At 34.4% G+C, this 13,962-nt stretch overlaps 1 protein-coding gene across 1 annotated transcript in view; it reads left to right on the top strand.

The window, feature by feature from the left end:
- Window positions 1–13,962, top strand: part of lamb1b (laminin, beta 1b) — a 38,300-nt gene that overhangs the window by 23,172 nt on the left and 1,166 nt on the right. Inside the window, exons 24-31 of the mRNA XM_048154432.1 lie at window positions 3,516–3,885; window positions 5,402–5,586; window positions 5,668–5,909; window positions 6,218–6,418; window positions 7,858–8,002; window positions 8,275–8,479; window positions 11,420–11,561; window positions 11,664–11,840. Coding sequence (XP_048010389.1) covers window positions 3,516–3,885; window positions 5,402–5,586; window positions 5,668–5,909; window positions 6,218–6,418; window positions 7,858–8,002; window positions 8,275–8,479; window positions 11,420–11,561; window positions 11,664–11,840 — 1,667 coding nt within the window. The remainder of the gene's footprint in view (window positions 1–3,515; window positions 3,886–5,401; window positions 5,587–5,667; window positions 5,910–6,217; window positions 6,419–7,857; window positions 8,003–8,274; window positions 8,480–11,419; window positions 11,562–11,663; window positions 11,841–13,962) is intronic.

Genomic DNA, 13,962 nt, shown 5'->3' on the forward strand with positions numbered 1-13,962 from the left:
CGCACATTTGAGTAAATCGAGGGAACGAAATAGTAAATTGTGCGCACATTTTAGTAAATCGAGGGAACGAAATAGTAAATTGTGCGCACATTTTAGTAAATTGACGGAATGAAATAGTAATCGTGCACACGGTTTAGTAAATCGAGGGAATGAAATAGTAATCTTGCATGATTTAGTAAATCGAGGGAATGAAATAGTAAATTGTGTGCACATTTTAGTAAATCGAGGGAATGAAATAGTAATCTTGCATGATTTAGTAAATCGAGGGAATGAAATAGTAAATTGTGTGCACATTTTAGTAAATCGAGGGAACGAAATAGTAAATCATGCGCACATTTTAGTAAATTGACGGAATGAAATAGTAATCGTGCGCACGGTTTAGTAAATCGAGGGAATGAAATAGTAATCTTGCATGATTTAGTAAATCGAGGGAATGAAATAGTAAATTGTGTGCACATTTTAGTAAATCGAGGGAATGAAATAGTAAATTGTGTGCACATTTTAGTAAATCGAGGGAATGAAATAGTAAATTGTGCACACATTTGAGTAAATCGAGGGAACGAAATAGTAAATTGTGCGCACATTTTAGTAAATCGAGGGAACGAAATAGTAAATTGTGCGCACATTTTAGTAAATCGAGGGAACGAAATAGTAAATCATGTGCACATTTTAGTAAATTGACGGAATGAAATAGTAATCGTGCGCACGGTTTAGTAAATCGAGGGAATGAAATAGTAAATTGTGTGCACATTTTAGTAAATCGAGGGAATGAAATAGTAATCTTGCATGATTTAGTAAATCGAGGAAATGAAATAGTAAATTGTGTGCACATTTTAGTAAATCGAGGGAATGAAATAGTAATCTTGCATGATTTAGTAAATCGAGGGAATGCAATAGTCAATTGTGCGCACATTTTAGTAAATTGAGGGAACGAAATAGTAAATCATGCGCACATTTTAGTAAATTGACGGAATGAAATAGTAATCGTGCGCACGGTTTAGTAAATCGAGGGAATGAAATAGTAATCTTGCATGATTTAGTAAATCGAGGGAATGAAATAGTAAATTGTGTGCACATTTTAGTAAATCGAGGGAATGAAATAGTAAATTGTGTGCACATTTTAGTAAATCGAGGGAATGAAATAGTAAATTGTGTGCACATTTTAGTAAATCGAGGGAATGAAATAGTAAATCATGCGCACATTTTAGTAAATTGACGGAATGAAATAGTAATCGTGCGCACGGTTTAGTAAATCGAGGGAATGAAATAGTAATCTTGCATGATTTAGTAAATCGAGGGAATGAAATAGTAAATTGTGTGCACATTTTAGTAAATCGAGGGAATGAAATAGTAAATTGTGTGCACATTTTAGTAAATCGAGGGAATGAAATAGTAAATTGTGCACACATTTGAGTAAATCGAGGGAACGAAATAGTAAATTGTGCGCACATTTTAGTAAATCGAGGGAACGAAATAGTAAATTGTGCGCACATTTTAGTAAATCGAGGGAACGAAATAGTAAATCATGTGCACATTTTAGTAAATTGACGGAATGAAATAGTAATCGTGCGCACGGTTTAGTAAATCGAGGGAATGAAATAGTAAATTGTGTGCACATTTTAGTAAATTGACGGAATTAAATAGTAATCGTGCGCACGGTTTAGTAAATCGAGGGAATGAAATAGTAAATTGTGTGCACATTTTAGTAAATCGAGGGAATGAAATAGTAATCTTGCATGATTTAGTAAATCGAGGAAATGAAATAGTAAATTGTGTGCACATTTTAGTAAATCGAGGGAATGAAATAGTAATCTTGCATGATTTAGTAAATCGAGGGAATGCAATAGTCAATTGTGCGCACATTTTAGTAAATTGAGGGAACGAAATAGTAAATCATGCGCACATTTTAGTAAATTGACGGAATGAAATAGTAATCGTGCGCACGGTTTAGTAAATCGAGGGAATGAAATAGTAATCTTGCATGATTTAGTAAATCGAGGGAATGAAATAGTAAATTGTGTGCACATTTTAGTAAATCGAGGGAATGAAATAGTAATCGTGTGCACGTTTTAGTAAATTGAGAGAACGAAATAGTAAATCGGGCACGTTGTACTAAATCGAGGGAACTAAATAGTAAATCATTTGCACATTTTAGTAAATCGAGGGAATGAAATAGTAATCATGTGCACGTTTTAGTAAATCGAGGGAACGAAATAGTAATTGTGTTAAAATTACCTAAAGTGAAGATGTCAGACCAGATAGAACCAATTAATAAATTTAACAAAAAGTGGTGCATGAAGAGTAGAAATAAGATCTAAATTATGCCTGATATCTGTGAAAATTAAACAGTTGACAGTGTAAATGCGTCCTATAGAGTAACCACACACAAATACAAACTAACATACTCTCATAGGGTTATATCACTCTACCAATGATGCACCTCCACTCAACTAACAATTTTACCTTATTTTTGGAGAATACCACAAAGTCTTTATGCTCTGATCTTATTTCAGAGAAGTCTTTGATATTTTTGACAGCAGTTGATTTTCTGTGAGAAATTCTCAGTATTTCTTATTCTTCCATCTGCTTTACTCAAATACATGTTAGCATCCAAAGACTTGGATGGAATCCTTCGATACAAGGTTAAAATTTTACCAGACAATATTTCTGTGGTACGCTGACTAAGTTTTTCCTTATGAGAGTGGGCTGCTACAAACAAACACATGCACACAGCGTAAATAAACTCCCAGAATGTTTGGAAACTGGTTGGAAAGTATATGCATAAGTGTTTATTTGTGTCAGTGTGATTCATTCGATTCTCTCTGATATTCTACAGTTTATTTGAATAAGGGTCTGCTTTTACTTTAAGTATGAGTGTGTGTGATTGTACTTGTTGTAAACTATCTCTCTTTATCTCTTTCCCTGCTTTTTATCTTTCTAGTGCACAAGTAAGCACTTATGTGAAACATCATACGCTTCAAGTAAATTTAAATGGTTTGGGAATAACTGTATTTACATTCACAATCTTTGAATTGGCCGAATAAATACCTTTGTTCTTTTGGCAGAGAAAGGTCCTAAACAGTTTAGATGAAATCTGAAATGCCTAAAATTAAATGTTTTTGTTTCGAGGTTAAGAGCCAAGAAAAAAAATCCAGTATACACAAGCTCTAATTATCCCCCAAAAAAAAGAAGAAGAAAATTCCCATAATTCCCATAATGTTCCAAAGAATCCTCTGCACACAACTGCTATGAAGTAAAAAATTATTAAAATATATATTTCTTAAAATGTAAAAAATAGCATGTATTTTTTATCATTAAAATCAGCTGTTTTTCCTGTTTTTCCACCTGGTATATCATGCGTGGTAATAAAAAGATGTTTTCTCACACATTCCAGCACACACACGCATACAAGAATTCACTGTTCCTTCCAGCACTTGGATCCAAGATTTTAAATCACATGAAGAATTTTGGCATCATTTCATTTTTTAAATCATTTGTGCATATTTGTGTTCCAGCATGTGACTGTGACCCACGAGGCATTGCCTCTCAACAGTGTAATAAGCTGTCTGGCGAGTGTGTCTGCTTAGAGGGCGTGGCCGGGCGAAGGTGTGACTCATGTGGGCGTGGCTATTTGGGGACCTTTCCTGATTGTGAGGTGTGTCATCAGTGTTTCCGCAAATGGGATGTTAATGTCGGAGAACTGACCAATCACACACAGAGGCTGATGAATACAGTAGAGGAAATGGTAGAGACTGGCGTGGCTTCACCCTATAAAGACATCATATCGAGTCTGGAGGTTGAAACCAGACAGCTCAGAGAGATACTGGAAGATGACAAGGTTCAACAAACTCTCTCACACACACAGAGGATGCTGCAGCAAGCTAAGTATGTGTAACACATTCACACACATATCACTCCATTGTTTTCCTTTTTATATACTCTCTTCTATCTTTTAAAGTGAATTTATTCACCCTGATGTCATTACTAATGCATATGATTGTCTTTCTTCTCTGAGTGCAACAGTCTGGTTTCAGAAATAAAAATCCCATTCATTTTGTCCACAGGCGAATTGATTTTTAACAATAACTTGTACAAAGTTAAAAATCTTTACACTGTAAAACCCGATAAGTTACAGTAACTCAAACCATTTGAGAAAACCGATTGCCTTAAATCATTGAAGATTTAAAACCAATAAGTATGAGTACTGTAATGAGTAAACTCATATACATTAAGTTACAGTCACTTACATCTTAGTGTTGGTTTAGTCAATCATTAGAGTAAACTCAACTTAATGATTTTTAAGTTTATTCCACTCATTCAGTTTGAATTCAGGTTACAAATCTAACTAAGTCTTAACAACTATATAGCTACTTAAATAATTTAAGGCAATCTGTTTCCTCAAAACATTTAAGTTAATCAAACTCAAAGTAATAAAGCTACATATAAAATAAGCAAAAAATAACATTGGTACAAAGCATTGATGACAGGAGATTTGTGTATTATTGTTTATGTATTTATTTCATTAGCTTTTAGTTAATTAGTTATGAAAGCTATAAAAGCATAACCTATGCTATACAAATGTAATTTCTCCGAAAACATTATTTAAAAGAGATCAGAAACCATGGAATAAATTGAGATTTCTCTTAAGTATGTTGTGGCGTAAGCTACAATATTAAATGAATTTCGGTAACTTAAACTATTAGAGTTCAAAATAGTATATTATTTATAGTAACTTAATCAGATTGAGTTCTGCATAACTGGTGTGGTGACAGCATCATAAAAGCCATCATTGTAGATCATATGACATGACATTATTAAAAAAATATTGTCAAATACAAATATGTTTAACCAAAAATTAAGGCTTGAGTGTTTAACCTGGATCACCTTAGTGCTATGACTGTTAAAAAATTAAAAACAAAAAAGTAGAATATTATTCTAATATTATTTTTATTATTAGTAACAGTAATAACTAAATATATTTTATCAATATGTTGATATTAATTCATATTTTTTATTTTTTATTTATTGTTATTTTAATTATTTAATCAATATTTTATAATTATTCTGCATGTTTTTAAAAAATACATCTTGAAATCCATTTCTTTTCTAGCTATTTTTCAATTCAAGAATGTATCTTATGTAAACACACCCCAAGATTGGGGTCAGGTGAACCCAAAACCATTCAGGCAACCCACCAACTAGTCAATTTTAAAATATATAGAGTTTTGCAAATACTTAAAACTAACACACCATTAATGTTCAATTGATTTGCAAAAAAATAAGTCCCTGTCATATCTAAAATGGACCAAAATGATATCTGAGTCTGCTTTCAAGACCAGTAACAGTGTGAATGCTAACACTGTTTACTGATACACTTTCAATTTCTGTCTCCTGATCTTAGTGAGACAGCATCAGTTCTGCGAAAGTCTATGGACCGATCTGAAACAGATCTGGAGAACGTATCTGCTGACCATCAACAGGCCGTGAAGAACCTGGAAAGTCTGACCAAGGAGGCCCAAAACCTTCAAGAGATCTCCTCTGACAAACAGCAGCAGGTTCTGAACATTAAACATTCAGACCCCAGAGGTGAGATGAGCACACAACATACTGGTTTAAATTCAACACACATATGGTGTGTCTGAAGTGTGTGGTGATCATCTCCTGTAGGTGCGGCGGACGGCATCAGAGAGTATTACAGGGAATCTGGCGTGGCGGAGTATCGTGTCAATCAAGCCGTCTCTGAACCGGGAAGTACGGTCAAAGAGTCTGCCTGGCTGCGGAAAGCTACAGAAGCCAAACTAGATGCCACAGAGAAAGAATTTAACCTGAAACATCAGCTGCATATACAGAGGCTGGACAATATTGGATCTGACCTGGACTCCTCAGACCTTTCACGACTAAGCCGTCAGGTAACTGAAACTACATTAAAAAAAACAAAAAAAAAACAAGTAGTCAGTGGGTTATTTGAATGGCGCTCAAAGTGTGGCGTGAGTTTGTGAATGCTGGTTGGCTCTGCCTTTTATAAAGCACTAATCTAATTAGTTAGCATTTAGGAGCTCATGTTAGCATGTTAGAGGCATGCTAAGCAGTACTCAGAAACACAGCCTGAGAACTTTTGAGAAATATTAGTCAAAATCCAACAATGTGCTCATTATTTTATTGTATGAAAGCTATATTGTCATGGGTTATAATATCAGATGTGTAAATGTGTGTGTAGGTGTGCGGAGGGGTGTCAGGTCTTGATGGTTGCAGTGTCTGTGGTGGTCTAGGCTGTGTGAGTGAGGATGGCGTGTCCCAGTGTGGTGGAGAAGGATGTAAGACTATTGTGACCCAATCTCAAGACGCCTTGAACAAAGCCAAAAACTTAGACCAAGAGGTCCTGCACGCTTTAAAAGAAGTGGACAAGCTAAGCAAGATGGTAGGTATTCACAACAATATTTATGACCATAACTTATTAATTTATTTAAATTCATATATATATATTCATAAATTCATATATATATAAACACTACCAGTCAAAAGTTTGAACGAAGTCTCTTATGCTCATTAAGGCTGCATTTATTTCATAATAAATACAGAAAAAACAGTAATATTGTGAAATATTATTACAATTTAAAATGATGGTTTTCTATTTTAATATACTTTAAAATATAATTTATTTCTGTGATGCAAAGCTGAATTTTCAGCAACATTACTCCAGTCTTCAGTGTCACATGATTCAGCAATCATTCTATTATGCTGATTTCATACTCAGTTATTATCAATGTTGAAAACTGTTGTGTTGCTTAATATTTTTTTGGAACCTGTGATACTCTTTTCAGGATTTATTTATGAATAAAAGGTTAAAAAGAACAGCATTTATTCAAAATATAAATCTTTTCTAACAATATAAATCTTTACTATCACTTTTTATCAATTTAATACATCCGTGCTGAATAAAAGTATTAATTTCTTTCAAAAAAAAAAAGAAAAATGACTGACCCCAAACTTTTGAACGGTAGTGTAAATTGTTACAAAAGATTTCTATTTTAAATAAATGCTGATATTTTTTAACTTTTTATTTATCAAAGAATCCTGAAAAAGTATCACAGGTTATAAAATAATATTAAGCAGCACAACTGTTTCCAACACTGATAATAAATCAGCATATTACAATGATTTCTGAAGGATCATGTGACACTGAATACTGGAGTAATGATGCTGAAAATTCAGCTTTGCATCACAGAAATAAATTATATTTTAAAGTATATTAAAATAGAAAACCATAATTTTAAATTGTAGTAATATTTCACAATATTATTGTTTTTTCTGTATTTATTATGAAATAAATGCAGCCTTAATGAGCATAAGAGACTTCAAAAGTTTTTTTAGGTCAGTAAGGTTTTTTTTAATTAGTACTTTTATTCAGCAAGGATGCATTAAATTAATCAGAAGTGACAGAAACTTTTACACTGTTACAAAAAAAAATCTGTTTCAAATAAATGCTGTTCTTTTGAACTGTTTTCATTCAAAAATCCTGAAATAAATGTATCATGGTTTTCACACAAATATTAAACAGCAAATATTAGATTATAATATAGATATTAGATTAGAACAACATATTAGATTGATTTATAAAGGATCATGTGGCACTGAAGACTAAATGCTAAAAATTCAGCTTTGCATCACAGGAATAAATTACATTTTTAAATATATTCAAATAGAAAACAGTTATTTTAAATGGTAATATTTATTTTGCAATATTGCTGTTTTTACTGTATTTGTATCTGCCTTGGTGAGGGGTTTTTTTTTTTTTTTTTTTAATCTTTATTAAAAGATAAGTGTTAAGTGTGTTTATGCATGTGTGTTATCTGGTAGGTGTCAGATGCTCGAGGACGTGCGGATGAGGCTAAGCTCAGTGCTCAGGGAGTGTTACTGAGAGCCAATCAGAGCAAAGCACGAGTGGAACAGACCAATGAGGAGCTCAGAGACCTCATTCAGCAAATACGAGACTTCCTCACAAGTATGAAATGTTACATATAGTAAACACTCACACATTAGTTGTGTTCAGAATACTAACAATCTTTTATTCAAAACACATTTATTTAGATCTGCATGAAATGTCCTACCCACCCAGTATGTCTTTTTGTTACAAATAGACCACATGATGCAGTATATACCATTGCTTATGGGCTATAGGAACATGGTATATCATATATAAATTATTATGTGATGTCACAAAGAGTGTAAATCTAAATATTGATGTTAAAAATTTGTATCTGATTGTCTGTGTAGACGAAACAGATCCAAAGCGTATAGAGGAAGTAGCTGATGAGGTGATGAAATTGAGTTTGCCAGTGTCATCTGGAGCGCTAAAGAACATGACCTCAGAGATCCGAGAACATGTGGCCAGACTGACCAGCGTGGATGATATTCTGACCCAGACGGCAGACGAGGCCCGCACTGCAGAGAGACTCCTGCAACAAGCACAGGCTGCCAAGTGAGTAAACACACACACCTGTGAACTTTTGACATTTCAAAATAAACTCACTAGTTTATTTATGCCCACTAACAATGTCCAACTTTGTTCTCAACCTTTTTGACTTTTTCTTCGAGAAAACAGCCCTCGCTCGGAGGCCCGCCTATCTAATCTGAAATGCCTATCTAATCTGCAATAAAAATAATAATAAATTTAATAAAATAAAAACAAAATATGATGTCTACGGAGCCCCACACATGAATTTTTGGGGAAAAATATGTATGTTGTGGCCACAAATTAACTAAAACAAGAGAACAAATTCTTAATTCATAGCCATGATATATATATATATATATATATATATATATATTTGTCCGCATGTGCGAGGCTCCGTAGATGTCAGTTTAATGTTGTACATCCTTATGTTTATCTCATCTTTTTTTTTTTTTAGCATTTTAATTAAAATGGTTAATTTTAATAACTAAATTTAAATAATTGTAAGACTTACTGGAGCCCCCTATAAGTTTGAAGAGGCTCGCTAGTGGCCCTGGGTTGAGAACCACTAATATAAATGCATCACTGGAGAACTGACTGTTCGCAAAGACCTGCCCCCTTTAGTTACTGTTGCTATGTCCGACAAGCCATGCTGATCTCTCGTCACACATCATGTTCTCACGCAGTGAAAAATACATTGCGGAGCAAAGGACACTGACAACGCGTCGACAGACAAAACAGAGCAGGTTACTTTTGATATGAAACGGTCTCAAATTTCAAATTTTGTCATTTTTAAAGAAATGTAAACAATAAATACCATTTTGTGGCTCTTTAATGTGTTGTGACAGATCGCTGTAGTGCCTCAGCTCAAACGCCTCATGAACGGATCATCTCTTCCTACTAGTTCATCTATAGCATCAAATAAACATGAATGAACATCAGAAGGAATGTTGTTCCAATCGCGGAAAGATGTCAGTACACCGGAGGTCGCGTTAACCGAAAATTATCCGTCATTGAAAAATCTGAAGGCCGTCCATCACGTTGACAGATTACACTGAGGGTGATCTATTGTAAATTGTAACTGTAATTCACACCCCTGTTCAGTTGGTGGCGAATGCGCTCCAATGTAGCAGCAGAGCACTGGATCCAGAACAAAAATGAAACTAGCACGAATCTTTTGCTATGCGTTTGATAACGCACAGGCGAGTACCCAGAAGTAACAACGATATATGACGCCAGATTAAAAAGCGCCAAAACGGTATTTATTGCTTGAATTTCTTAATGAATGGACAGAATTTTAAATCTGAGATTTTGTTCCATATCAAAAGCAACACAAAGCTTTCAGCCTATTGCGATTTATTGGGTGGGAGGCGCACTATACACTGTTTATTCGTCAACTGAAAAAGGCATATAGCCTGGGATTTACGAATCGATATTGGTCTTATGAATGTGACCAAAACAGCAAGGAGACATTTTAATTGTTTATTAATAAAGTAATGTTTTTTGAATCAGTGTCGGCGGCAAAGATTGACTCTCCTCATCTCCTCTCCTCATCTCCTCATGGACGCACTTAGAGAGAAAATGCACAATTCATTCGGTTTATTCTACATAATCAGAGTAGCCTATTTCTTTTCGTTTTATATTATTTCGTTTTCGTTAAAGTAGATAATTTTATGCTTTTTATAGAGATATTTCTCATGTCTCTGAGGCAAGCAGCCTATATACGCTGAGTTTCGGTTCATTCATGTAAGACACGTTCCAGTTCACGTGCCAGTGATCGTGCCCGCGCCTCCATGTCATGATTATATTTTCTACTATATTTGCTTCTTATTTATTACATCCAGGCAATTGGTTGATGAAACATTGATTAAAATTAAGATACAATTTTTACAAAATGAAATTCACTTTAAAGAAAGGCTTTCTACAAAATAAAACTTTATGAAGTGGTCAAAATCATGTCTGACTCACTCCATGTCTCCCGACATACTGCGCATCTTATGAAGCATCTTACTCATGCTCTTCACTTTTCATAATCAAATAGATGAATGAATTTAAAACATAACATAGGACTATTTAAACATAAATATGAAACCACGTTTTCTTTAATAGCTACCAACACGTACAGAGAAATTTCACGTGTGAATTACCCGTCATTTTAATTTCATATTTTAATTATAATAAAACATTTAATTGCTTTTATTTTTGTTCAAATGTGGGCAAAAATAAAAGCAATTAAATGTGTTATTATAATTAAAAGATGAAAATTAAAATGACGGGCAATAATAGATTATGACGGATTTTTTACGACCCTGTCCGTCAAAATGACGGACAAAGTTACAGTCTAACGCAACCTCTGCAGTACACAACATTTTTCAAGTTCAAGTCCACTTACGTTAATCTGCTAACTCCCCTGACTGCTTTGTCAGACAAAATGACGGATTTGGTGTTATGATTGGTTAGATCACCTGTCAATCAAACCCCTGGCGAAGGGTCAAGATTTTTTTTGTTTTCTCACAGCATATGTCTCATTTTTCATCTCAAGCTTGTGCTTCATTGGTACTGTTGTCTAGTTAGTAACCATGTACACTAATTTGGCAACTTTTTTGTGGCAAAATTTTTGGTTGTGGCCCCACAACTAAGGGATTGTCATAATTTGTGTAAGAATTATATAAATGATTTTCACACAGTGAATATTAAAATCTGTTTATAATGCACTCTATGTTTAGATTATCATAGTTTTAAAAATAAAAAATATTAAATCTGAGCATTTGAAAAGTAAAAAGTAAGGAAAAAAGTAGAAAACAAACCATTTTAATGTGACCTTCAAAAACAAAGAAAGTTGTTTTGTCACCTGTACTGTAAGAAAATCGACCCATGTAATAAAATAAGCCCATAGTGGAAGAAATAAACATAAAAACACCCTCCTTTATTACATCACCGTGTGTGTGTTTTGTGTGCGTATCACAGTGAGAGAGTTACAGCACTGAAACAGACCACTGATGAGGTGAAGGAAACTATAGAGGATACTGAGCGCGCTCAGACTGCTGCCAGCGAAAAACTGAATGAGGTCAAGAGTGACATAAACCAAACAAAAGAACAAATTACTGCTGTGAGTATATATATCTTTAAAAATCCTTATGTGCCCTTCAAACATTATCAGTTTTTTCTAATTTTATTGATTCTTTTTAATGAAATCTTCCTGTGTCTACAGGTACAATCAAAAACTGAAGCAACGGAGTTCAAACTGAGTAGCAGCACAGGAAGATTTTTGGATCTTGAGAGAAAGGTCGACGAACTCCAACAGAAAATTCAAGAAACATCCAGAAGTGCAGATCAAACTCAGAAACAAACTGACTACATCACAGAGGAAATTGAGCACACTGCACAAGTAACGAAATGCCTTTTAACTGTTTATTTATTCAAAAATACATTCAAAGGAAATTTACACATATGATGACTTGAATACTGTACTATTTTTTGGATTTTTATATTGTTTTGGGGGCTTAAATTCAAATATGTAAGGCTGATACAATTTTATATATATATATATATATATATATATATATATATATATATATATATATATATATATATATATATATATATATGTATATATATATATATATATATATATATATATATGCAGGTGCTGGTCATATAATTAGAATATCATCAAAAAGTTGATTTATTTCACTAAAAAATGAAACTTGTATATTATATTCATTCATTACACACAGACTGATATATTTCAAATGTTTATTTCTTTTCATTTTGATGATTATAACTGACAACTAAGGAAAATCCCAAATTCAGTATCTCAGAAAATTAGAATATTGTGAAAAGGTTCAATATTGAAGGCACCTGGTACCACACTCTAATCATCTAATTAACTCAAAACACCTGCAAAGGCCTTTAAATGGTCTCTCAGTCTAGTTCTGTAGGCTACACAATCATGGGGAAGACTGCTGACTTGACAGTTGTCCAAAAGACGACCATTGACACCTTGCACAAGGAGGGCAAGACACAAAAGGTCATTGCAAAAGAGGCTGGCTGTTCACAGAGCTCTGTGTCCAAGCACATTAATAGAGAGGCGAAGGGAAGGAAAAGATGTGGTAGAAAAAAGTGTACAAGCAATAGGGATAACCGCACCCTGGAGAGGATTGTGAAACAAAACCCATTCAAAAATGTGGGGGGAGATTCACAAAGAGTGGACTGCAGCTGGAGTCAGTGCTTCAAGAACCACTACGCACAGACGTATGCAAGACATGGGTTTCAGCTGTCGCATTCCTTGTGTCAAGCCACTCTTGAACAACAGACAGCGTCAGAAGCGTCTCGCCTGGGCTAAAGACAAAAAGGACTGGACTGCTGCTGAGTGGTCCAAAGTTATGTTCTCTGATGAAAGTAAATTTTGCATTTCCTTTGGAAATCAGGGTCCCAGAGTCTGGAGGAAGAGAGGAAAGGCACACAATCCACGTTGCTTGAGGTCCAGTGTAAAGTTTCCACAGTCAGTGATGGTTTGGGGTGCCATGTCATCTGCTGGTGTTGGTCCACTGTGTTTTCTGAGGTCCAAGGTCAATGTAGCCGTATACCAGGAAGTTTTAGAGCACTTCATGCTTCCTGCAGCTGACCAACTTTATGGAGATGCAGATTTCATTTTCCAACAGGACTTGGCACCTGCACACAGTGACAAAGCTACCAGTACCTGGTTTAAGGACCATGGTATGTTCTTAATTGGCCAGCAAACTCGCCTGACCTTAACCCCATAGAAAATCTATGGGGTATTGTGAAGAGGAAGATGTGATATGCCAGACCCAACAATGCAGAAGAGCTGAAGGCCACTATCAGAGCAACCTGGGCTCTCATAACACCTGAGCAGTGCCACAGACTGATCGACTCCATGCCACACCGCATTGCTGCAGTAATTCAGGCAAAAGGAGCCCCAACTAAGTATTGAGTGCTGTACATGCTCATACTTTTCATGTCCATACTTTTCAGTTGGCCAAGATTTCTAAAAATCCTTTCTTTGTATTGGTCTTAAGTAATATTCTAATTTTCTGAGATACTGAATTTGGGATTTTCCTTAGTTGTCAGTTATAATCATCAAAATGAAAAGAAATAAACATTTGAAATATATCAGTCTGTGTGTAATGAATGAATATAATATACAAGTTTCACTTTTTGAATGGAATTAGTGAAATAAATCAACTTTTTGATAATATTCTAATTATATGACCAGCACCTGTATATATATAAATAACTAAAAAGATTAAGATGTATATTCTCTAAAGAAAATTTATTACTTTTTACTTGATGGTAACACCACATTCATTAAAGGATTAGTTCACTTTCAAATAAATTTTTCCTGATAATTTACTCACCCCCGGTTGAAAAGAAATTAAGGTTTTTGATGAAAACATTCCAGGATTATTCTCCTTATAGTGGACTTCAGTGGCCTCCAAACAGTTGAAGGTCAAAATTAGAGTTTCAGTGCAGCTTCAAAGGGCTTTAAA

Source organism: Megalobrama amblycephala, linkage group LG14 (genome assembly GCF_018812025.1).
Source record: "Megalobrama amblycephala isolate DHTTF-2021 linkage group LG14, ASM1881202v1, whole genome shotgun sequence".
In the NCBI taxonomy this organism is placed as follows: Eukaryota; Metazoa; Chordata; class Actinopteri; order Cypriniformes; family Xenocyprididae; genus Megalobrama; species Megalobrama amblycephala.